A 25848-nucleotide genomic window follows, 5' to 3' on the forward strand; every position below is an offset into this window, starting at 1 on the left:
CACCGAGGGGTGGCCACCCGAGGGGTCCATGGAGCCGCTGCGGCCTGAGGACCGGGTCATCCTCGCGGCAGGGTCGTCCCGGCGCTGCATCATTGATGATGTGCGAGTAAGTGAGCGAGGAAGCTACGCGGTAGCGGTACAGGCCTGAGAGGCAGTTGGCGGAGGTGCGAGAGCGGGAACGACACCGACCGAAGCAAACCCAAACGACCCAGCGAACGAGCACCGGAAATGAGGCGACGCGCGTGCGCAGCCGTCCACCGGCACCGCCCTGGGGTTTCTCCGCGGAGAACAAAGTCCCCGGTTGGGCCACGGCGCCTGCGCACCTCCGCAGCGCAAGAAGACGCTATCGCGTCGCTTCTCTTTTCCCTCCGAGTCCGACGAGGTAGAGCTTGGTGCGCGTGCGCCGGCGGCCGCGGGCTCAGTTGGCTCTCTTTTCCACGTGACTCTGCGCTAGCGGGACACGTGTCTCCTTCCCCCTTCTGGCCAAGTGCGCGGAGAGGGCGGGGGCTGTGGAATGTCTTTGTTTCCGCGCGGGCCCGTGGGGTGTGGGGCGGGAGACCTGTTACTGGCGGGCCACGCCCCTTCCAACGGCTGTGCTGCGGGGGTGGGGGGTGCCGCGGAGTGGGAACGGGGCGGAGTGGAGAAATCACCACCCTAGCCAGGGCAGGGGAGAGGAGCTGCGTGAGGATCGCAAGAAGGGAACGAGGGAGCATTGAGGCCGTCTGAGGCTGGAGGAGACCAGGTAGAGACAGGGTGAAGTTTGACGCAGGGATGAGTTTTGGGGGCGGGAAAGGAAAACCTGAAGGGAGAAATTGAGGAAAGGTGGTTCAGTGGGAAGACAGAAACTTATTTATTGGAAGAGGGAAGGCCAGATCAGAGACCTGAAGTTCTGAGCCAACCAGGGCATCCAAGTATCCTAAGTATCACCAGTAGAATAGATTCTTTTAATTAAAGCATTTTAGTTTATTCACATAGTCTGCTACTTTTTGCTGATTTAAATGAGTCTTCTGTGCAAAGACTCTGGATTTGAGGCCAGGTCCTACTACCCGGTGTGAGTGCTAGTCCTCCTGCCTCTGTTGGGCCCTTAGTCTTGGATCGTTGGGGAAAAGCGCTACTCTAAAAGCCAACGTGCATAGTCTCCCAACGTTTTCTCACCTGGGGTGCTATATGCAAGTGGAGCCTACCTGCATCTCTACCCGCGCATAAGCCGTCAAACACCTGGTGCTTTCTCTTTCCCTGCCCTCCAGATTTTTGTTCCCCGCTCCAAGTACTCACTTGCATCTCTTTTCTTTCTGAATCTGATAAGCCCAACTTTCCAAAAATACTTCTGGGTGCCTGGAAACTTGTATTCCCTCCTTTAGGGAACATAAAGACCTGGCTAGTTCTTTTTCCGAGGTAGGTAAGAGAAATTACCTAGCTACCCACAGAAATGAGAACAAAACAAATCATATATATACATATTTATATAAATATGTATATATATGTATATTACTGCTTGTGTATGTTACATATAAGTATATTCCTGTAAAGTCTTCAGTGTGGTGCAGTGGTTTATTTTGAGAACACGTAAGTGAGTTGTCCTTAGGTAGTAGGAAAAAGATGTTTCTTATTGTTATTTCTGTGGCAACATTTTAATATAACCAAAATAAAACAGCCATATTGCTAGGAATTTATTTTATTTATTGTTTTTTTTTTTTTTTTTTTTTTTGGGCTCTTAACACCACTAAAAGGTTGGCTTAGGGCAAACGGAATGATGGACACTTGTAGGTTTATCACGTGACACATGACAAAACGAATACCAGAAAGGGTGAACAATTGAAAAACAGATCTTAAATGAGTTCTTTCACTGCTTTCCAGATGACCATAGAAACCCCCTTGCCCCAGCACCCATCTTTCAGATGTCCAAATTGGTGCCAGACATAGCTTAGAAGAGCTCCATGCTTCAGAGCAAAGTGTGATTGCAGCGATCATCCTACCTCAGCCTCCCAAGTGCTGGGATCACAAGTGTGTTCTCCCACACTTGGCTTGCTAGGAATTTTATATAAATTTTGGGCTACTCATTGATAATAAAGGTAGCACCAGGGATGTAGCTCAGTGGTGCAGCACCTGCCTGGCAACTGCGAGGCCCTGAGTTTGATTCCTGGTACCAAAAAAGAAAAAAAAAGTAATAAAGGTAGTGTTTGACAATGCTTTCCGTATAATTTGTGTCAAGCCACATTTGCTTATCTGTCTTTTACAAGGTGAGAGACGCAGCTGATATTTTCTAGGGGCCCAACTAGAAAATCCCAAAATTAATTTGAGATCTAAAAGACTTAATTGCCGGGTGTGGTGGCATATACCTGTGGCCCTAGTAGAAGGTTGAGCCAGGAGGACTGCCTTGAATTCAAGGCCAGCCTGAACCACATTGCAAGACCCTGTCTCAAAAGTAAATAAATAAATAAAATTTATAAAGACAATTTAGAATTTGGTTTTGGAACTGAGCACTGTGGCACATACCTTCTATTCCAGATGCTCAGGGGACTGAAGCAGGAGGATTGCAAGTTCAAGGCCAGACTGGGTAATAGAGTGAAGTCCTATTTCAAAATAGAAAGGGCCGGGGATGTAGCTCAGTGGTGGAGCACTTGATTGCCTAGCATGTGTGGTTCAATTCTCAGTCGGGGAGTGGGGGGAATCTGAGAAGTGATATTCTCAGAGTAAATGGTTTTGGGAAAAGATGAATGGACTCTTAGAAAAGTGGGTGATAGTTTGTTGGTTTGCAAAGGGGTCTGTGTAGGTGCAAAGTCTCTCCTGTGATAAAAGTTTTGTTTTTGTTTTGTACCTGGTATCAAACTTGGGACCTTGCACTTGCAAGGCAGGTGGTAGAACCACTGAGCTAAATCCCCAGCCCATCCTGTGATAAAAGTTGATCTGTGCTGGTTGTTGGAACTCCTTGGGAGAGGACTGAGTTTTTGCCACAGAATCCATCTTTGAATAGAAAAGGGAAATTGAGAACACTTTGCCTTGCATTTCCTGGTGCTTCAGTGGCTAGCTGTGTGTAGTAAGCAACTGTCAAGGTAACTGTTAGGAATAAGTAAATGAAGTGGATGTAATCGCTTCTCGGCCTTTTGGCTAAGATCAAGTGAAGTGGATGTAAATGAGATAAAAGTTCGTAAATGAACTTGTCATAATTTCACATATCTTTATTAGTAATTCAAAATCTTAAGGCCATATCATATTAAGTAATAGGTATTTGTGAAATATATGAGTCATTCCAGGCTGGGCTACATAGTGAGTTCCGGGTCAGTCTCAACTGCATGGTGAGACCCTGTCTCAAACAAACAAAAAGTATGAGTCACTTCTAAATTGAAACACTGAAACATTAATTGCTAAATATATATTTCAAGTGTATGTACTTTGGAATCATTTTTTATGTTATAGCGAGGCTAAATATATTTGGATCAGTTAGTAAATATGAAAAACTGTTTTAGGAAATAAGTTTCTGAAAATTATGAAATGGCCGGGCTTGGTGGCACATGCCTGTAATCCCAGCATTCGGGAGGCTGAGGCAGGAAGATTGCTGTGAGTTTGAGGTCAGTCTGGTCTACGTAGTAAGTTTGAGGACAGCCTCAACTACATAGCAAGACCCTGTCTCCAAAAAAACCAAAAATTATGGAATGGTGGTCATCTACAAAATGCTGTTATGAAATAGTTCAGAACTGTTTACTTCCTAGGTTTTTACTAGGTTACTAAGAATTAAAAATTGGAAAAATATATAACAAAACCAGAATAATCAACAGCTGCTTATGTGAAGAAGGTAAGATGGGCTTTTTGTTGTTTTTTTTGTTTTCTTTTTTTGAGACAGGGTCTGACTATGTAATTGAGACTGACCTGAACTCACTATGTAGCACAGGCTGGTCTCGAACTCACAGTGATCCTCGTGCCTCAGCCTCCTGAGTACTGGGATTACAGGTGTGTGCCACCATGCCTGGAAAGATATATTTGATCCCACCCCACTCCTTGGTACTAGAAGCTATGGTGGTATAGAAGATGTGTTACTAAGATAAAAAGAAAGTGGGCCAGGGATTTAGTTCATGGTTCTGCTGCCTGCCTGGCCAAGCACAAGGACCCGAGTTTGATCCCTGGTACCAAAAACAAAAAGAGAAAGAAAATTTTGTCCTAAAGTAGAATGACTGGTTGTTCCAAAATGAGAAAGAAGAAAAGTATTTGACAAAACTGAGCGAAAAAGAGAGTTAGTTATACAAGGTTTGTGGAAGATGAGTCTAGTGGGAAAAAATTTCCCTTGAAATTTGACCTCAAACTTGAAATCCTTCTGCTTTAGTCTCCCAAGTAGCCAGGATTATAGGCAGGCATCACAATGACAGGCTTGTCTTCTCAGATATTTCTGTCTCTACCTATTCCAACAGGAGATTGAACCATGGGGCCCTTCTTACAATATTCTTGATTGTCCTGCATGGTTAGTGCTCTAAGTCATTTTTATGGTAGGTCTCAGGTCTCTGAGAGCCACAGTAAAGCCTAAGGAAACACCACACACGTGGGCCAGGTAATGCTCACACTGTACCTCAGTGCATGAATGTTTCTTCAAGCTGATGGGTAACTTACCTACCCCATCTCATAACAGCTAACTCATTCATAGGGGTACGTGTATTTCTGGGGCTGGAGCCCAGGGGTGCTTTACCATGGAGCTACAACACCAAGCCTTTTTATTTTTTATCTTGAAAGTAAGCTTCTCTGAATTGCCCAGGCTGGCTTTGAACTGGCAATCCTCCTGCCTCAACCACCTCAATAGTTGGGATGACAGTTATATACCACCTCACTGGGTCATGGGAGCCTATTTAATCTCTATAATAGTGAGCACTTTAACAGATCTTAAGTGCCTGACCCGTACTCACCAGTCAAGTTGTGGCTTTGGTTCTGAGATACCCTTGACCAATTTAGCCAGGGATTTTCTCTTAAAACAATGAAAGAGGATAGAGAACAAAATTTCTGTGGATTTGAGAAGCCAGAATTCACATTCTCTGCAATAATCACCATTTTTTCCCAGTTTGTCTTTTTGTTTGTTTGTTTGTTTGTTTGTTTTTTGAGACAGGGTGTCACTATGTAGTTGAGACTGACCTGGAACTCACTGTGTAGCCAAGGCTGGTTTTGAACTCACAGTGCTCCTCCTGCCTCAGCCTCCTGAGCACTGGGGTTATAGGCGTGTGCCACCATTCCTGGCTTGTTGCCACTTTCTATTTGACTCAGATACCTAAGAGTTCTCTCTATAGAATCTAACCCTGATTCTGTTTATATCCCGCTCCACTCCCTGGTACTAGGAATTGAACTTGGGCCCTTGCCCCTGACCTGTGTTCCTGGGCCTTTCTTATTATTTTGCAATAGGATCTCCCTTCATTCTGGCTGGGCTTTAGCTTGCTATCCTCCTGCCTCAGCCTTCCAGAGTTCTAAGATGATAGGTGTGCACTACCGCGCCTGACTCATGAGCCACTGCAAACCCTGAAAGGTCGTATATAGTCTGCTCTCACAAAACAAAGTACACTTGGATTTGAAAGTCAAAAAGATTCAGGGACCCAAAGCAAAAAGAATAGTCTTATTACCCAAGGGGAACTTAACTTAAAACCCTTAGGGCTCCATCAGAAAGAGAAGATTTCAAAAAGAGTCAGTGTTTCCCGTCCTGTATTCCTGAAGGAGTCTCAGGAGTCCTTAGCAGTATGCTTTAGATTTCTTAGTTGATTGTCAGAATTATGAAATGTCATTATTTTTTTTTTGAGAAGAAAAGACTTAAATCTTTGATTTATGAAACATCATTTTTGTTGTTGTTTTTTGAGGCAAGGTCTTACTGTGTAGTTCAGTTTGGCCTTAAACTGACTTTGTAGTCCAGGCTGGCCTCAAGCTTGCAGCAATCCTCCTGCTTCAGCCTCCCTAGAGCTGGGATCACAGGTGTGCGCTGTCACACCTGCTAATTTCATTGTTCTTTTTCCATACATTTTTCTTTACAACTCTAAGATGAGGGCTGGGGATTTAGCTCAGTGGCCCTGCACCTGCCTCGAAAGTGTAAGGTCCTGAGTTCGATTACCAGGATCAAACCAAACCAAACCAAACAATCCTCTAAGATGAACATTTATTTATATAATATAAAGTGATTTAATACCTGTATATCTCAAGCTTAATAAGGCTGACATTCAATGGAGAATAATGAATTTACCTTTAATAGCCAGAAGAACTTTAAGCCATTCTTATTATCTTAGAGTTTTCTTCATTCCAGATTTTCAGCATACTGCAGCCAGGCTTAGTTCTCTCAATACACCATACATCTTCTCAAGTCTTGTCCTTGTGTTGCTGGCGGTTCACAACGGGATGCAACATGGACAGCTTGATGTTTGCCTTGGTTTAGTGCGGCACTCATGAAAGCAGCATCTGGTCTGGTATTGTGTTTGTGAGGCAGGCATGGTGCCACTGAGCTATTGTGTTTGTAATGTAGTTCTTCCTGAGGCAAATCAATAAATTATATTATGCTTGACTAGTTATAGAGGCTTTCATAACCTTGTATTGACATCACTGTTAGAATGCCAAAGATGGGCCGGGCATGGTGGTGCACCTCTGTAATCCTAGCACTCAAAAGGTTGAGTCAGGAGGATTGCTGTGAGTTCTTGTTTTGTTTTTGGTACCAGTGATTGAACTCAGGTCCTTGCGCTTACAAAGCAGGCACTGGAACCACTGAGCTAAATCCCCGGCCCTGCTGTGAGTTCAAGACCAGCCTGGACTACATAGTGAGTTCAAGGCCAGCCCAACCTGGACTATATAGTGAGACTTGTCTCAAAAAAAAAAAAAAAAATGCCAGCCAGATGTGGTGGTGCACACCTGACCTACATAGCAAGACCTTTTCTGGAAAAAAAAAGTTGGCAAAAAAATTGCCAAAGCTGTCAAGAGCAGATCAAGGAAACCATAAAACATACGTGCACTGTTAAATACAGCTTCAGCCTCATAGTCAAAATGATAAGGGCTATAAATCCTAACAACTGCAATGTGTGAATAACCAAGTGCTTGTTTCGTGAAATCAAATTCAGGAGCATAGATGTATATTAACATATCAAAATCTGTATATGGTAAGATTCTGGCTGCTATAAAGTCACTAAGGCAACCGTGGTCTGAAATATCTAAAATTTTAGATACCAGAAATTTCAAAATGATTGACCACCAAGCACAATCTTGAGTTAGCCACAAGTTGAGCTCAAATACTTTCTTTTTTTTTTCCAAATACTTTCAATCTTTGAATTTTATTTCCCTTTAGAATTATCACTCACGTCATTAACAAAGGTGAAAAATAAGAAGATAAGTACATTAGATTTCCAAACATGAAGATCAACCACAGGAAAACTGAAACCACATTCATATAAAAGATCTGAAATTAACTAGGCTCGGTGTACCTCACAACATACAGAGAAAATAATGAGGCTATCTGTGTAAATAGTGTAAACGGAATCAATTTCCAGGCAAGCATAAAAGCAACATTGGAAAAACAGAGGGCAATGTAATGTTTTCCATAATTGGTTGACAATCTGAGACCACAGTTAAAATATGCACATGAAGCACCAGGAATGGATATAAAAAGATTTTGCAGAGAGATGGCATCAAGTATGAAGTGTAGATAAAGAGCAATTCCAACATTAGTTCATTTAAGATAATCACACAAACGTGAAAACAAGCAGGGTCTCCCAATCCAGGTTTCGTTAGTGGACTTCTAAGGTGGCTTCCAAGACCAGGCATTTCACCGATCTTCCAGAGGCGTTGTGCTGAGAACATAGTAGTCTCTGGCCTCGTGGAGCCCAGGGGTACCGTTCCCATACAACCAACCACCAAGTTAATGTGCGATGGACAAATCTGTTAAAGTTCCTCAGTGAATAAAGTGCCAAAGCCCTCCCCACCGGGTGGCCCAACCTGTTTTATATTCCCAGTGCGGTATCACACCACTAAATTTAAAGATCTCAATTGGCTTTTATTTGTGATTCTAGAGTAAGCAGCATCTCATTCCATAATGTAGAATAAGCGACCCCCCCCGAATGTTTTTGGACAATTACAATGAACAAGGTAACATGACAACTGTCAAAGATAAGTGAAAATTAAGTGCTACGGGAATTCAACGCAGAAGATAGACTTCAGCTAGGGGAGAATGAGTTCTAAACAAGAGGAAGTGTGACTGCAAGGGCAGAGATGAAAATATGAGATACTTTCAGGAATGGGAGTGATCCATTTTCAGACCAAGGAATAGGTGGGTTGAGAGAGCAACATCACGAGGAGAAAAGGGACATGGAGGATCTATAGCTCCCTTGCAATTCCCATCTCCGGCTGTTCTGGAAGCTCTTGTTTGGATGGTGGTGGTGTTACAAATGGCTGACAAGTCCTTGGTGTGTAATGAGATGCTCAGATAGGAGAACCTGTGTAGTTGGCACTGCGATGGGAACTTCACAGGTTAGGTTTTTTTCTTTCAGAGATAAGCAACTTCTCCAGACTTCCTCCTCCTGATCGTATAGCCAAAACCCCTGCCTCTCCTCAGCCCAGATAAAATGGCAGATACGCAGATGTTGACATGAGCAGGCTTGGAGTCCGGTTTCCTTTCCACAAGAAAGGGAGAAATGGGTTGAACATGAAGTGATAAAGCAAGTGCGGAGGTTTACATATCTCCTTGTCCTTGTCTTCTCTGTTCCTTATTTCATTTTTTTTTTTAATTTTTGGTACTGGGAATCGAACTCAGGTCTTTACGCTTACTAAGCAGGCACTGGAACTACTGAGCTAAATCCCTGGCCTCTGTTCCTTATTTTAAAAGACCCTTACCCTCCTGTACACCTTGAGATAGTGATTTGAGGCAAATGAGACCCTCCATCTCCTTGGAACTAGCCTTGAATAAGACCTTTTTTTTTTTCTTTTTACTAAAATATATGGCTTCCCTTTCACTTGGTCAGCAGCAGGCAAATGAACCTAAGTGGTATGAAACCAAGTGGCCAGTAATAGTGTTGATGAGCCAGACAGGAGGCCAGTCCCTGATCCTGAGGGATGTGCATCCTGGCAGGAGCTGGGGAAAAGCGACTGACTGCTTCTAGGTAGCTAAACCCATTACCAGGACTCCCAGGGCATTTCAACATCTGTTGGGGACACTTGCGCCTGGGAGTCTCCCTCTTTTCCTATTTGTGTCATAAGCTGCCTGTAAATACTTTTGCTGGTAAAAGGGAGAAAGGTTGTTTGGAGAAACCAATGGCCTCCAGCTGGTTTCCCACTGGAAGGTGCTTCCAGGGATCTACGGTCTCAACCATTTGGACCTTCTCTTAAGTCATTCAGCAGTGCCATTTAGGTAAGGTAAGGACTTTGACTATTTGGGGCCATTTTAGACCTGTTGCAAATCATTTTGGGACACTAACTGGTCAGCATTGCCATTTGAGTGGAAGCAAATGCCTTGACCATTGGTGTCCATTTGGACCTATTACAGATCATTTTGGGACACTGACTGATACGAGAAGAGATTCAGAGGTAGAAAACATTTCCAGGCATTTGTTTTGTTCTTTTGGTTTGCCTTGATATACGTTCATTTGCTTTTGTTTCTTTTATCTTTCTCTTGTTGTAAGCGCCTCTATCCTAGGATGGGCAGCAGGGTTTCAATACCTTTGAGAATTGTGTAAGCCATTTGGGGCCTCGAGCCATTTTGAGGCTTCTTTGTGACCCAATGTAGAGTTCAGGGTTCTTTGAAACATTTGTCGACCAAAAAAAATTTTGGATTAAGAGATTTTTATGAGCTGGGCATGGTGGCGTATGCCTGTAATCTCGGCACTCACTTGGGAGGCTGAGGCAGGAGGATCGCTATAAATTCAAGACCAGCCTGGGCTACATAGTGAGTTCAGGTCAGCCTCAACTACATAGTTACATCCTGTCTCAAAAAACAAAAAACAACAAAAAAAAGATTTTTACAAAGGTAGAGACACTGATGGTGTGTTTCAGGAACTGTGTTATATATTGCTCGGGAATAAAAGTGCTTGTGCTACTTTACACCTCCTTAGAAAGTTTTTGTTACCCGTGACTTAGAAAAAGTTGATTTTACGGTGATACAACATGGCCTGTATAACCAAAAGCACATTCCAATTTTATACAACTCTCCTTGAGAAAATTTTTTGAAGTAACTTTAGCCAGGATAACATCCATAGCTGCTTTTCTAGATTAGTGACAGGTACAAGTAAGAGCCTTCTGAGCCCAGTGGTCATGAAGCTACTTGGCTAATGTTGATAAATTTTAAATTAGAGTTTAAATTTCCCCTCATTTTGGCTAGCAGTCCTTGGTTAATTCTAAATCGGTCGTGTTTCAAAATATTTGTCAAAACTTTTTTTTTTTTTTTTTTGTACCAGGGATTGAACTCAGGACCTTGTGCTGGTGAGGCAGGTGGTAGAACCACTGAGCTAAATCCCTGGCTGTCAAACCTTTTTTGCTGAAAATTGTTTTTTGTTTCCTGCCACCTCCATTCCTTAACTAAAAAAAAAAAGAAAAAAGAAATTTGACTAAAGATGGTTTGCCTTTGGATTTTCTTAGTGGGGAATATTATTCCTAAACTGATTTCTTTTTTCTGTACAATCCGTGGGCAGTACAGACAGGATAAGATGGGTACACTTTTGACCAACTACAGTATGTCTGAATTTTGACACAATAAAAAGTATCTCAAAATGTAGAGCAAGAGCTTTTAAATTGGCCGGGCATGGTGACACAGCCTGTAATCCCAGCGCTTGGGAGGCTGAGGCAGGAGGATTGCCAGGATTTCGAGGCCAGTCTGGGCTACATAGTGAGTTCAAGGCCAGCCTGAACTACATAGTGAGACCCTGTCTCAGAAAAAAAAGAAACAACTTTTTTTTTTTTGGTACCGGGGATTGAACTCGGGTCCTTGCACTTGCAAGGCAGGCCACCGAACCACTGAGCTAAATCCCCGGCCAAAAACTTTTAAATTGACTAAAACCTATAATAAGTGAACGCAGGGGGAAAAGCTTCAGGAAGCTCAAACTCAGATTAACTGACCAAGCAATCTCTTTTGAAATGTGTATTTTTCACCTGGCTACAACCAGGAATTTTACCTTCAGATATGCAAATTTAGGATTTAGTATTGCTTAGGCCTTTAAAAAAGAAAATCGTGCCAATAGTGTAACTTTTTAAAAACTGATAAGTGACAAATTTAAGTCTTTGTTTACAGGTGTTAGTGCACATGTATATATTACTGTATAAGTAATGTCTATGTATGCACTTGTGTTTGTATATCGCTTAGATGGTACCAGATTAATTTAAAACGAGAGCACTCAGTAACTAAGCATAAACCCAAAAGCTTTCATGTTCATGTGATTTAGGAAATATTTTAAAAGGTGTGACAGAAGTGACCTCAAAACTATTAACATGCACTTTGTTTGGGTTAGCCAATCAGAATTATATTTTAGGTGTTTGACATGTGGAAAATTTTTAGTTTCACAAAGATAAAAAAGATTAAAGAGAGTAAAGGTAATGTGATTTAAAAATTTAAGTTTGAAGCCGGGCATGGTGGCACACGCCTGTAATCCCAGCACTTGGGAGGCTGAGGCAGGAGGATCGCTGGGAGTTTGAGACCAGCCTGGGCTACATAGTGAGTTCCAGGTCAGACTCAACTACACAGTGAGACCCTGTCTCAAAAAAACCAAAAAAAAAAAAAACCAAAAAAAAAAAAATTTAAATTTGTTAGGATTGTAAAGATTCTTGGGGCTGGCCACAGTGTTGCATGTCCTAATCCTGGCACTGAGGAAGTTGAGGCAGGAGGATTGCCACAAGTTCCAGACTAGTCTGGACTGCAGATTGAGTTCAAGTTCAGCCTGAACTACATAGTGAGACACTGTCTCAAAGAACCAAAATTTTTAAAAAAGAAAAGACTCTAGAGAATCAGAGTTGGTTGAACATTGAGATGTGACATGCATATTAATATAGCACTAGCTGGGCATTCTTTTATTTAAATTATTTAGCTTCTCAGAAAATGTTATGTAGCATTAGTAAAAAGGCTGCTTCTAGAATTAGTAAAAGGGATCCTAAGAAGCAGTATTTTACTAGATATTGGTTAAAAGAATTATGATTTATAGGAAAAATGGCAATAGCATTTGAGAGCTTCTATAGTAACTCGATGAGAAAATATAGACAGGTTTTTTTCTTTAGTTAATTTGTGGGTAAACATTGTTCAGCCTTACTCCTAACAGCTTTTGGGTCCTGAGAGAATTCCTTCCCAGTTCTTGGTGTCCCGAACAAAGAACTGGACAAGATATGCAGAAAAGGTAGTAAGGTTTTATATTTACTGAAGGCAGAAAAGAACTACGCCCTGCAGAGTGAGAGTGGCCAGTAAAAAGGCTCACAGTGGCCATGAGGACAATGGCAGGGTTCTTTTGAACCCTGAATTCCTAGACTGCTTCTCCCTTGTGTAAATAAGGTGTTTGGGATGGCTGTCTATCGGAAACCCACTTGGCTTAAAGTCAGATTGAGACGGTCTTATTGAAGGCCGTGTGGTTTTGCTTTCAGATGTGAATGAAGAATTAAGAGTGGCATTTTCTGATTGGTCCCATGTACAGTGCTCAGGAACTGCAGTCGTGCTGGGTCATCTGTCCTTGTGCATGTGCCCTGGGTCTCCGTGACTGACAGACTCTTAATAGTCGTTCAACCAGTTTGCCCCAGCCCTAATCTCCTACCTCACTACAGTGCTTCCTCCTAATTTTGTGAAATAGCTAGATCCATATTTATATGAATAATAACTTACTCAAGTCTTGAATGACCAACCAGGAAGCATTACTATGGCACCAGTATTTCCCATTGTAGTTTGTGGATCTTTCTAGATCTTCTGAGCTTTGCCATTTATTTATTTGTTTGTTTATTTATTTATTGTTTTTTAAGACAGGGTCTCAGTTTATAGTTCAGGCTGGCCCTGAACGCACTATGTAGCTCAGGCTGTCCTCCAACTTACAGCAATCCTCCTGCCTCTGCCTCCCGCATGCTGGGCTTATAGGCATGAGCCACCATGCCCGGCTAATTTTGCCATTTTAAATGTCCATGACTAGTAAAGTTCTTTTATACTCTTCCAAGTGGATTCACTTATGGGCACCCTTATTATCCAGGATAGTTTGCTTTTGGTTAAAAATTCATTCACTGAGGTCAAGCTCAAAAGCCCCAGAAATTCTTTCAAATATTTTAAAATAGGATTCTGTTGTGGGACGTGTAGTGTAATTCCCAAGTATTGGTACAACTTTTGAGAATTTTTTTTTTGAGGATTTTTTTTCCTCCGGGGGGAAATTGTTTTGAGTCATTAATTGTATTTATCAGATATTTATATTTTGTGGACAATGTGGAGGTAATTGTTTAAAAAATAAATTAGATAAGTAAACTATTTGAGTTATTTATAATTGTTTAAAATACTAAAGATATTTGTGAGGTATAAATTTATGTATTTTTTGCTTCTTAAAATTTATAAATTGGAGGCTGAAACAGGATGATTGCTTCAAATTCGAGGCCAACCTGGACTATATAGTGAGTTCAAAACCAACCTGAACTACATAGTGAGACCCTATCTGCATAAAACAAAATACATAGCTGGGTGTGGTGGTACACACCTGTAATTTCAGTACTCGGGAGGCTGAGGCAGGATCCTCTCCATGAGTTCTAGGTCAGCCTAGGCTACAATAGTGAGTCCAAGACCAGCATGGGCTAAAAAGTGAGACACTGTCTCAGAAAACCCAAACAAAAGCCAAGTGTAGTGGTGCACACCTGTAATCCCAAATCCCAGCATTCGGAAGTCTCAACTACATAGTGAGACCTTGTCTCAAAAAAGCAAACAAACAAAAAACAAAAACAAAAATCAAGAGAAAATGACATAAAACTTAAATTATATTTGTCATCCAGAATCAAAGCAATTCTTTTCATGCCAAGAGAGTAGAGCAATTGAAAAAAAGAATTTTAAAGCAGGCTGCAAATCTCACAAAGTTTTTTTTTTAATGCCACGTGTGATCAGAAGTTGAGTTTATTCCATGAATAGCACTTTAGACATCTAAAAATTGTTGACAGCTTCTTTGAGAGGGAGACAGTGAAGACATACCCAGCCCTGGAGCTGTACGAACATGGAGAAGAACTCCCCAGAGTCCTCCTCCTCCATCAGCTGGCTGAGCAGGAAGGTGCAGAGACCATTCATTCTTCCATCATTACCACGCTTTTCTGTATCGTATAGCAGAAAGTCATCATGGATTTTCTTCTGTGAAGAAGAGGCAAGAATACAGATTCCCAAACTCTTAGAAACGCTCAGATAATAAGGCCCATCTAAGGAATGGTTTTTTAGGAAAAGTATTGCATGATGAAGAATCTACGATAATTCACCATTATGCCTTTTCTGCAAATCTTACGGTTTTTAAATATCCATATTTTGCTGCTGGCTGGGCCCTTAGTATTCTACTCGTTAACAAGCTCGCCAAGACTAAAGAGCGAATCCCTGAAATCTGACTTATGATAGATTTAAAACATGAGATTGTCTTCTACATCTGGAACAAAGGTGGAGGACGCCCCTTACCTCTGTGCCTGAGTTTTGTACAGAAATTATGGGCTCGCACTGTGCTACCTCATTCCATTCTTTTCTGCTGCTTCGTGGAAAACCAGCAAAGAAGGGGGATATTTTTTGTTGCAGTAAAAACATGCAAGAAATTTCATGGTGACGGAATCCCCATTGTAAAGCAGACTTGAGAGGGACAGGCAAGTCTCGTGGAGTACTAGAGTGACTATGCAGACAGAACCATCTACTGTGGATTTGGGAATACCTAATTCAGACAGAGGTCATTGTGGAAAAATATTTGCCATTTTGGAAAGGTTTTTGAATCATAGTCATGACAAAATAGCATGGCCAGTCGCTGTGGATGATGATGCATTAATGAGCATCTCCAGGCTGCAGCGCTTGCTTAGCTGCTGCGACTCCAGGGAACCAGTGTTTCTGGGAGAACGCTATGGCTATGGGCTGGGCACCGGTGGTTATAGCTATGTCACGGGGGAGCATGCGTGGTCTTCCACAGAGAAGCCATCGGGAAACTTCTTGCCAGTAAGTGTCGATGCTACAGCAAGGATCACCCGATGACATGGTCCCGGGCATGTGCTTCAGTGGCTCGGGGACCCCTGTGACACACAGTCCCCTCTTCCATCAGGCCCGGCCAGTGGATTCCCCTACGGACTACCTTTCTCATCAAGTTCCCATGTCATTCCACAAACACTGGAACATCGGTCCAGTGAAGATGTACTTCATGTGGTTGGCACCCAGGGAGGAAGACAAAGCTTCGCAGCACATGCAGGAAGGTGTTAGGGAAGAGTTGTTAGGCACAGCGCCCTGTGGGCAGTTTGAGAAGGGCGCTGATATAGACTTGGTCTCCTCTCTCTCTGATGTCCACTTACGCTGCTTGTAGGTTCCACATGGCCTCAGATACTTCCTGACTTCAAGTGAAAATAATGTAAATGGCTGTGTGTGTGTGTGTGTGTGTGTGTGTGTGTGTGTGTGTGTGGTACCAGGGATCGAACTCGGGACCTTGCGCTTGTGAAGCAGGCAGTGGAACCATTGCGCTAAGTCCCTGGTCCTAAATGGCATTTTTTGATGTGGAAAGAAAAGGAGTCAGAAGGTAAAATAATTTTTTTTTGGGGGGGATTACTTGTTTTTGACTTACACAGTTAATGTAATACAGTGATTAGTGTACATTTTTCAGGCTGTGTGATACTGCAGCTTTATTACTGTTGCAGGAAAGTGAGTGGTACCAGAAAAAAAGGTCTTCTTTAAAAAGCTTTTGGCTGTGAAGGGTTAATGGCTATGACTATAGTCTGTTACTGAGTTTGTTTATGTGGCCTAATGTTAATAGCTTTAAGAGATAGTAAAAGTCTTGCTTACTTCTGTGTAATAGATAAAGTGATATTATTTTTACTGTTTAGTCTTTGCTTAAATTAAGTACTTAAAATGAGTTCTTAAAAATCACTTTGTTTTTACAGAAAAATTTTATAAGGTTCAGGGACAAAGATCTTGGGCATTTCCCACCTTAATTATATGTTCTTTCCTAGATGTACAGTGCTTACATCTACAGTTAATAGAATCTGAGACACAAATCTGTTAATGAATTTAGCCTACTGCCAAGTCTTTTTTTTTTTTTTTTTGTACTAGGGATCGAACTTGGGCCCTTGGGCTTGCTAGGCAGGCAGCAGAACCACTGAGCCAAATCCCTGGCTTGAATTAATGAGTTTAAAAACTTCTGGTAACCAGGGCTGGAGATTTAGCTCAGTGGTACTATGCCTGCCTTGCTAAGTGCAAAATCCTCAGTTCCATTCATGGTACAAAAAAACAAAACAAAATAAAACAAAAACGCCAAAACACTTCTGCTAACCTATGTGTGTAATAATGTAAAAGTTATGTTTTCATTATAAATTAATCATATGTTTTTATTTTTTTGAGACAGTTTTGCTATGCAATTCAGGCTGGCCTTGAACTCGCAGTGTAGCCCAGTCTGGCCTAGAACTTATGGCAATCCTCCTGCCTCAGCCTCCTGAGAGCTGGGATTACAGGTATGCACCACCACCCCTGGCTTATAAAAGAAGTTTTAAATTTGTCAAAATAATACATGTTCTCTACTGTCTTGTGAATATTAAATGTTTAGGAAAATTAAGTTTTAGGAAGTTTTCAGTTACTTAGGTATCTGATTTAAAGTTTTGTTTTATGTTTCTGGCTACATAAACTACTAATATGTGATTTTCCTTATTTTTATTTTTATAGGTACTGAGGAAAGAACTTGGGACCTTGTGCTTGAGCTTGTGAAGCAGGCGGTGGAACCATTGAGCTAAATCCCCATTTTTCCTTATTTTTAAATATATAATTGTCCTGGTAAAATACCACCAGTCACGATTGTTGTCTTTTTTAATTTAATTTTATTTTTTTTGGTACCGGGGATTGAACTCGGGTCCTTGTGCTTGCAAGGCAGGCCACTGAACCACTGAGCTAAATCCCTGGCCCCACGACTGTTGTCTTAATATGCTGTAAAAGTAAATTGTTTTGCTAAATTGCTACATCTGTGTTGCTTATAGTCATATAGCTGACAAAAGCCATGATCCTCTTGATAGATAAGAAACAGTCTTGCTTAAAAGTGTACATTCCAAAAATAAAATGTACATTCTTAGTAAAACAGAGATTAATTCTTATGCATTGCTATTAAAAATGTTTACAGTACTGTATATGTACCTCAGAAATCCTAAAGGTGTTACTAAACTGTAATTCTTGGTCTTGGCATTAGTAAATTGTGTGCTTGCTCCTGAATGATAATTCGCATTGCTTTACAAGAGAAGGGGACTCTTAAGTATTTGCTTGATATGTCTTTCCGGCAAAAATAAGCTTGCTTCACAGAAATATTGACTTTAATTAACTTGGTCACGATGTTTCCTAGTTAAAGTCTACTGTACAGACTGGATTAGCTTTGCACTTATTGGCTTGCTTAGGTTTGCTCATAAACTGTGTATTTATCAAAGATTTAACATTTTAGGGTGCTGACTATAAAATGGACAGGATTAGATTTGACAATGGACTCTAGATAAATTCACCCTAAAAGCCACTCTTTCTAAATCTCTGATAGTGCTCAAGTTGGGCAAGAAGGACTTAGGACACTGACTTCAATCTGTCTGTAAATCCCCCCCAGTCTGGAGCGTGTTCCGACTGACATCACTGTGGAAAGCTACCTTGGCACTGAGGCGCAAGGCTGCAGCTGGTTGATTGGCAGTGTCTTCAAAAAGGAAGAAAATACATTTAGAGATAAAGGGAGAAATAAATTTTCGAGCATCAGAGAATCGCCTGTGTGTCAACCCTACCAAAATAAGTAGAGATGTAGATGTTGCGAAACAAAGTTCTTATGTATGATTATCTCAAAGCATAAAAACCAGATGTAATAGTGAAACACCTTCTGACTTTAGCTTTCTTTTGTGTGTGACTTCACAACCTTTAGTGATTCTTTTTCAGGTTCAAGCATCGGGCACTTCCTTGCTTGTGTTCCAGCTACTAGCAATGGAATGTGGGTGCCAGTCCAACCTGAGACTGCCAGCCAGATGATGTGGGACCTCAAGGGTGGGGGTGAGGATTGTAACCAGCACTGCAAAATGGAACTTGAAATGTTAGATTTTGTTTTTCTTTTAGAAATAAACTTGCTAGGTGTGGTGGTGCACCCCTGTAATCCCAGCATTCAGGAGGGTGAGACAGGAGGATCACCATGAATTCGAGAACAGCCTGGGCTGCATAGTGAGTTTAAGGCCAGCCTGCACTATATGGTGAGAGCCCTGTCTCAAAAATAAATAAAATAAAATAAAATATAAAAGGACAATGAGCAGAAGATGATTAGGAGTGATAAAGCAAGTGTGAAGATGTACATTATCTCTCTGTGTACCCTCTTTCTTCTGCACCTTACTGTAAAAGACCCCTGTCTACCTGTGCACAGTGAGATGGTGATTTGAGGGAAATGGGCCCCTGCATCACCTGGGAGCTAGCTTTGAGTAAATCCTTTTTTGCCGAAACACATGGTCTGCTTTGATTTGGTCAGTGGCAGGCAAACAAACCTAAGCATGCGAACCAAAGTGGCTGGAGCTGAGGTTCATAAAATTTTGATAAAGATGGTCTGGGAAGAGGCTGGGTAGTGATGTCTGTGAATTTTCTAGCTAGCATCAACAGGCATTTTATATGTATATCAGATATCCTAGCCGAGCATGGTGGTGCATGCCTGTAATCCCAGTACTTCGGGAGGTTGAGGCACTAGGATGACAAGTTTGAGCCCAGCCTGGGCAACTGAGCAAAAACCTGTCAAGAAATTTTTAAAAGGGGTAGGGATATAGCTCAGTGTCAAGGCCCTGTGTTGAATCCCCGATACATGAAAACCAAAAACAAATGAACAAACCACATCATACCTTAAATATGTACAATTGAAAGAAAAACTAAGAAGGGAAAAAGTCTTGCAGGTTTCTGCCAGACTTTTATTTGCTTTCTCTGAGAGTGGGGTTGGGGAGGGCCATACAAGCTCTTCTTCCTGAAGACCCCAAGGGTGATTTCTGAGAACACGAGGCTGTGGTGTACTTCAACATAAATGACACAGCGGCCTTCGCTGTGGGGTGGGGCTGTGGTGCCCAAGAGGGGTTCCTGCTGGGGTGTGTGCGTGGGTGGGAGAGCAGTTCATCATCTTTTGGCTGCTGTTTGCTGCCCCACATCACCTGAGGGTTAACAGCCTTGTGAAAGACTTTGGAGCTAGGCAGACAAACGCAACAATGCCTTGTCCTCTTGTGCGTCATTAGAAAAACCACCACCTCTCACAATCGGAATCTTAGTTTCCTCCTACATTATTGGTTTATTGTGAGCATTAGCAAATAGCAGTGAATGCCGGGCGTGGTGGTGGCGCACGCCTGTACTACAGCACTGGGAGGCTGAAGCAGGAGGATTGCTGTGCATTCAAGACCAGAGTTCCAGGTCAGTATCAACTACATAGTGAGACCCTGTCTCAAAAAACAAAAAAAACAGGGCTGGGGATTTAGCTCAGTGGTTCCAGAGCCTGCCTCGCAAGCGCAAGGACCCGAGTTCGATCCCCAGTACCACACACACACACACACACACACAAAAACTACCAAAAAACAAACAAAAACCAAAAAAAAAAAAAAATAGCAGTGTAAGACTCCTGACAATAGGGTTTATAAGCAGAAGTAATAAAGATTATGTCCTTAGAGCCTAATAAAGATTGGGGGGTGGCCTTATGTTGGCGGTGAATCTGAAAGGCCTGCTCTCTAATCTGTATCTTTTACTGACTCTTAGCCAGACTTCGTTTTTTTTTTTGGAGGTGGAAAGATTCCAAAAAAGAGTTTCTTCTACCCTATTTCTTCCCTCAATCCAGTTACTGTGGTGTAGGATAGAGCAGCAATTGAAGGCATAGCGATTCAGATGGAGTTAGGCCCTGCTGGTTTCCTGCTGGGTGACTGAGCACATTACTTAACTTTGCTCAGCTTCTTCCTCTTTGATAAAAACAGGCAATAACAATACTTACTTCAGAGCTGTTAGGGTTTAAAGAGATAGGGTCTGTAACACATTTAGGGGGACTGGCAATTAGAAGGTGCTTGATAAGTGATAGTGGTGATTGTTATTACTACAGGAATTTATCCAACCCCTTCCAGCAGACTTTCACTTTCACTCGAGTCCCTAAGTAGTGGCTGGAAGGACTGCTGTTCCCCTGTAGCTGTCTGATCTATGCAGTCTCCCAGGATGGGGCATTCATAGGCCTCTCATCTACCTCCCCTGCAAGTTCCTGGGATAGAAAAGGGCTTGGAGCCCTGAGTAGGAGTTTCTCTTCACAGTGTGTAATTTATCTGCCCAATCTTGAATGTCTTCTTGCTGCAAAAAATGCAGAGTAAGGCGATAGAGTGAGGTGAAAATTCAGCATTCGCTAAGAAATTATCCCTGTTTTCAAGGAGGTAAGAAGGTCACGGTTTAGAGAAGGAAACAAATACGTAATATTTTATACCCGGTGGTTTGAAAAGTGTTGTGGTAGAGGATTACAAAGAGATAAGGGAATGTCTGAGAAAAGTGACCTACTCTTCCCCACCAAGAGGTAGGAAGAAGCTGGATGTGGTGGTGCATGCCTGTAATCCCAGCACGGGTGGGGACCAGGAGGCTGAGGCAAGAGGATCCCTGTTCCAGGCCAGCCTGAAGTGCATAATGAGACCCTATCGGAAACAAACAACAAAAGGGGGGCGGATTTACCTCAGTGGTTCTGGTGACTGCCTCGCAAACGCAAGGACCTGAGTTCGATCCCCTGTACCTAAATAAATAAAAGTCTCAAAACAGTAAAATAAAAAGGGGGGAAGGGAAGAGAGAGAGAGAATAGTTTGGGGCAAGTCATTTTCATGTTGGGACTCCAGTAGAGCTTGATGCTGTGCTCCAACTTCTTAAGTTTACAGCTCTAGAATTTTGTATCTCTGGCTCAGACTTCTGAATTCCAAATCCAGGACAGTCAGCCACATCCCCAACATCCTCACTTGGATGCCCCAGAAGCCCCTCAAAGGCAAGGCGTCTCCGTAGGACACAGACCACAGGTACAGACAGTGCTGCTCCAGAGCCTGGGTGACTTAGCAGAGCTCATCTTCGTGGAGCTTTCCCACCATGCAGAGCTGCCTGAGTGCCTCGCAGGGAGTCAGGCCAAACTTCAGGTCCCCGTTCCTTGTCTCCCTCTCTCTGGTTCCTGCACTCCACTTAGCATTCCTGAAGCAAGTCCCTTTGGTAGGGGCAGAGCAAGGGCTTATGCATCCTACTGCTGAGGTCGACAGCCATATGTCAAAAGCAACCCAGAAATACTAGAAGGGCACTCAGGAAGGGCAAGAACTGGAATATGGGATGATTGATATTCATGTGGCTGTAAACTCATGGGCCTCTGAGGTCTGTATGGTTTGAATATTTTTTATTCCTGTCCTGCTAACCAGAAAGTAAGCCGCTTGTGGCCAGGAATGGTTCCTGTCTTTGTATAGACAGAGGCTGGGACAGAATAGGCATTCCGTAAATACCTGTTGACTGAATAAATAGCTGGCTGCAAAATAATTAAGTTGTCACTCTGCCCTTGCCTTTCTCGCTGACCTGATCTCCCTCATTATCCGCTGTCCTGGGGAACACTGTCCCCAGTTCACAACGCAAGCTGGAAATCTGAGTTGTCCTAATGTTTCTCCACTACCTCAACACTCCACCCCTATCATATCCTCAAATCCCATCGATACAGGGGAAATAATTTAAGTCCAAACCTGCTAATATCAGACACACCAAGCTCATGCTCCCTGAAGTCAAAGGAATTCTAAGGAGCAAAGGAGGTTAAGAGTAGGAAAGCGTTATTGAGGGTGGTCGCTCCTGAGAGACAGGAGGGAACCTGAAAGGAGGTTGCCAACCAACCCACTTCTCGAAGGAAATTGTATAGAGCGAAATCACAAGATAGGTACAAAATCACAGGCTGCGTACAACATGGGTCAAAAAATAAGATTACAAGTATAGCCACCTAATCAATATTGATAGATTGGGGGAAGCAAGTCACATAGCAAATGGTCAAGCAAATGGTCACCCACCTGCGTGAATGATGTCTGTCTAGACTTTATTGGACCAGGTGATACCAATTATAGCATATTATACCTATTATAAGCTTTAATTTATTGCTTATTTCTTGGGAGGCATGTAGGCTTACTCATTTTGTCTTTGTCTTGAAGACTGGCCTTCAACAGATGTGCCTCCAGCCACAATTGTAAAGTGTTCTCATCTTCACTGACTCCCTCGAGGGCCTAGTCCTGTCTGACTGCCTATAATATTATTACCTAACTTAGCTGTTTATAATACTATCATTGTGAATTCCACTCACGTTTCTCCGTCTCCATTGCATGTGTCTCTGTCGGAGGTGCCATCGTGCCTCACCTGAGCCTCTACACTTCTGAACTGGTCTCCTACTTCCACTCCTTCATCACTCCTTGTCTATTCTCAACTCAGAAATCAGAATAGTATTTTCACAATGTGATTGATCATGTCTCTTCCTTTGTTCTTACACACACTTACACACACACCCTTTATTTAACCTTTTCAGTGGCTTCCTATTTTCCTGTGGATAAAAGACTAGGATCCTCAACCTGTCTGACCTGGCCCTGCCTTCACAGCTAGCCTCTCACATGGCTTTCTTACCTTATTTCATAACATTCTCCTCCACAGCTCTGTGATCCATACCTTGGCCTTTTTCATTTCCTCAAATAAGCCAGATTCTTACCTACCCCAGTCTACACACATTCAGAGTCCTTGGCCTAAAACTCAATCATGGCTCCTTCCCCACACCCTGTGCAGCCCAAACCTCCCTGCCATCTCTTTTCCATGGCTACAGTAATTCCTGCACATCCTTCAAGTATATTCACACATCACTTCTTCAGGAAAGTCTCCGAGATCCTTAGGGCAGATTGGTTTCGCTCACAGTGTTTTATGCTTTCTTAACTCCTTTCTAATATATTTTAAATTTACTTCATTTGATTATTTGAGTCACTTCCATTTCTGTAACTTGAATATAAGCTCTTTGAGAGAGCAACTCTGCCTCTAGTGTTTAAAATTATGTTCCCACCATCAGCACAGTGCTGATTATTGCCAGGCCTGTTGGCATATGCCTGTAATCCTGAGGCAGGGAGATTGCCATGAGTTCGAGGCTAGCCTTCACTATATACTGAGACCCTTTCTCAAAAATAAACAAACAAATAAATAAATGCAGCCCGAGTCTTTGATATTCAAGTGAGGAAATGAAGTACCAAAGGGGAACGTTAAGGTAACGTGGCCAGCCAGGCCATGTAATCCCAGCACTGAGGAGGCTGAGGCAGGAGGTTCACTGTGAGTTTGAGGTTAGCCTGACCTACATAGTGATTTCAAGGCCAGCCTGGACTATACCATGAGACCTTACCTCACGGCGGGGGATGACATGGCCAGAGATCGACAGTAGAGAAAGAAGCAACTCACAGGCCATAGATGGCCAATGCATAAGTTTTCATTGGCTTACTTATTTTAAAAATTGAATTTCTTGCTAGTGCTTAAATATCAGATGATTTCAGATTTTAAAGGCTCTGAATTTCTAGAATTTTCTCCTTCTAAAATATTTTCAGTATTGGGGGTTGAACCCAGGGTCTCATGCATGCTAGGCACATACTTTCCAGAGAGCTACAGCTTCAGCCCCTCTAGTTTTTCTTGAAGCATCGGGTGTAGGAACCCTGGGCTATACTCTTCCAAGCAGTGATTCGCTTCCACCCTTAGTGGGCATTGCCTCTAATGCCCCGCGAATTCATGCTATCTGCCTGGCTCTTTATGCTTTTGAGTTAGTGACCCTGTTTTAGCGGGCTCATTCTGGTGGTGGAATGGGAGAAGAGGTTGGAGCAGGATGGTGGAGGGTAATAGAAGCCAGGGGCAATCCCTAGGGAAAGAAAAGTTCACACTCAAGTCGGAGATATCCAGACCCAAGGGAGAATCCATCTGTATTCAATTGGTCTGGGCCTAGTCAGTCAGGAGTGGGGCCAGGGTGTGGGGTCCTCTTCAGAGCCTAATTTCCCTTTTCTGCCACCTGAAACTTTGCTGGTGTTCTAAGAGGACCTGTAGTAAATCTACGATGGTATTGGCTGATCTGAAAGCAAAATTTGGAATTTTAATAAGACAAATGCCATTTCTGGCTCCACGTCCACCCCTACCTTTTTCATGGCTCAGAGAAATACTGTAAGTGGCAAATGAGACCATGGTTCCCAGTACTGAGGAAATAGACAGCCTTGTCAGGGAGGAAGACATTTCAATACACAGGAAAGATGAAAGCACCAAGAGACATTTGTTTAGACATCCAACAAATATATTTTGAGCATCTACCATGTGCCAGATGCTGTACTAGGTACTAGGGACACAGTGATGAGGAAGGAGGGTGCGGACCCTACCTCGACAAAGCTGATACCTAGGTGGTCTCAGAAATCAGAGCAGGATGGAATTCTGAAGTTTACCTGGGCCAAGAGTTCTAGAAGGTCGATAGGTGAATGTTTGAGTTGGGGCTGGAAAGAATGAAAATTTGTGAAGAGTTAGGTTAAAGGGTAGAAGTTTGGTACGGTCAGAGAAAGAACAAAAAGAGGGAAACAAACTGGTGAATGTGTGTGAGATGCTTGAGGGGTAGTAAATTGCAACGGACCCTTGACTTATGAACTCGTTCTTGAGGGCTGGTTGTAATTCACAGTAGTCAATTGAAGGTTCAGTCTCCTCTGCACAGCCTTCAAAGTCTCTCTCCTGTATACAGGCAGATCCCAGTGTTCTTGAACATTGGCTCAGGATTTCTCACTTAACCACTTAACCCCACACAGGACAGGATGTTGTAATGTTCCTTCCAGAACTCTTTAAGGGTTAAATCTTTGTCTGAAACCATCTAGAAGCACAAGTGGCCAGCACTTGAGTCATAACTCAAGATTTTGGTCATAAGTTAATACTAAAATTCGGTAGTAACCCAACTTGTTCATATGCCAGGCCAATTGTAACTTGAGGGTCCAATGTATTGTACTGGAGTGATTTTCTGTTTTGGTTTTTTGGTACCAGGGATGGAACTCAGGACCTCATGCTTGCTAGGTAGGTGCTGTGTCTTTGAGCTAGAGTGATATTTGCAAAAGATAAAGAAGCAAATCATTTAGACCCTGAGTTGCTTTTAAATTTAAGTACCATTGGATTTTTTAAAAAGCTGGGCCTGTTGGTATATGCCTGTAATGCCAGCACTCAGGAGGCTGAGGCAGGAGGATTGCTGGGAGTTCAAAACCAGCCTGGGCTACATAATGAGTTCAAGGCTACTGTGACTACACAGTGAGACCCTGTCTCAGCAAACAAAACCATTGGATTTTTTTTTCAGTACTGGGGATCAAACTCAGGACCTTGTGCTTACAATGCTGGTTGAGGCACCACTGAGCTAAATCCCCAGCCCTTACCATTGGATTTTTATCTAGAAATTGAATTAATTTAGAATTGGGTGTGGCGGCACAGGACTGTTAATTCCAGCATTCAGGAGGCTGAAGAGGATCACTGTGAGTCAGAGGCCAGTGTGGCCACATAGCGAGCTCAAGGCAGCCTAAATTACATAGTGAGATCCTGTCAAAAAAATTATATTATCTAATGTGGAATACAAAAGTAAAAACACAGATGTCTCATGGTTGAAGTTTGTGGGGTTTTTTTTTTTTTTTTGGTCTTTTTTTACAGTAATGGGGATTGAATCTAGGGCCTCTGCATGAGTCACATCTCTGTCTCCAGCC

At 42.5% G+C, this 25848-nt stretch overlaps 1 protein-coding gene and 2 pseudogenes across 2 annotated transcripts in view; 1 reads left to right on the top strand and 2 right to left on the bottom strand.

The window, feature by feature from the left end:
• The window catches only part of Khdrbs1 (KH RNA binding domain containing, signal transduction associated 1), a 46726-nt gene extending 46341 nt beyond the window's left edge, over positions 1-385 (bottom strand). For both annotated transcript variants that reach the window (XR_004518534.1, XM_033767306.1), the window contains exon 1: positions 1-385. This exon is cut by the window's left edge and continues 316 nt beyond it. Coding sequence is in view for 1 of the 2 variants with exons in the window: in XM_033767306.1 (XP_033623197.1) it covers positions 1-93 (93 nt within the window). In the remaining variant the exon portion in view is untranslated.
• Positions 386-6893: 6508 nt separating this feature from the next.
• On the bottom strand, positions 6894-7761 carry LOC104860451 (annotated as a pseudogene).
• Positions 7762-8073: 312 nt separating this feature from the next.
• Positions 8074-15452, top strand: LOC104860452 (annotated as a pseudogene).
• Positions 15453-25848: the final 10396 nt, after the last annotated feature.

This window comes from Fukomys damarensis, unplaced genomic scaffold (assembly GCF_012274545.1).
Source record: "Fukomys damarensis isolate Sample0158 unplaced genomic scaffold, DMR_v1.0_HiC HiC_scaffold_23, whole genome shotgun sequence".
Lineage (NCBI taxonomy): Eukaryota > Metazoa > Chordata > Mammalia > Rodentia > Bathyergidae > Fukomys > Fukomys damarensis.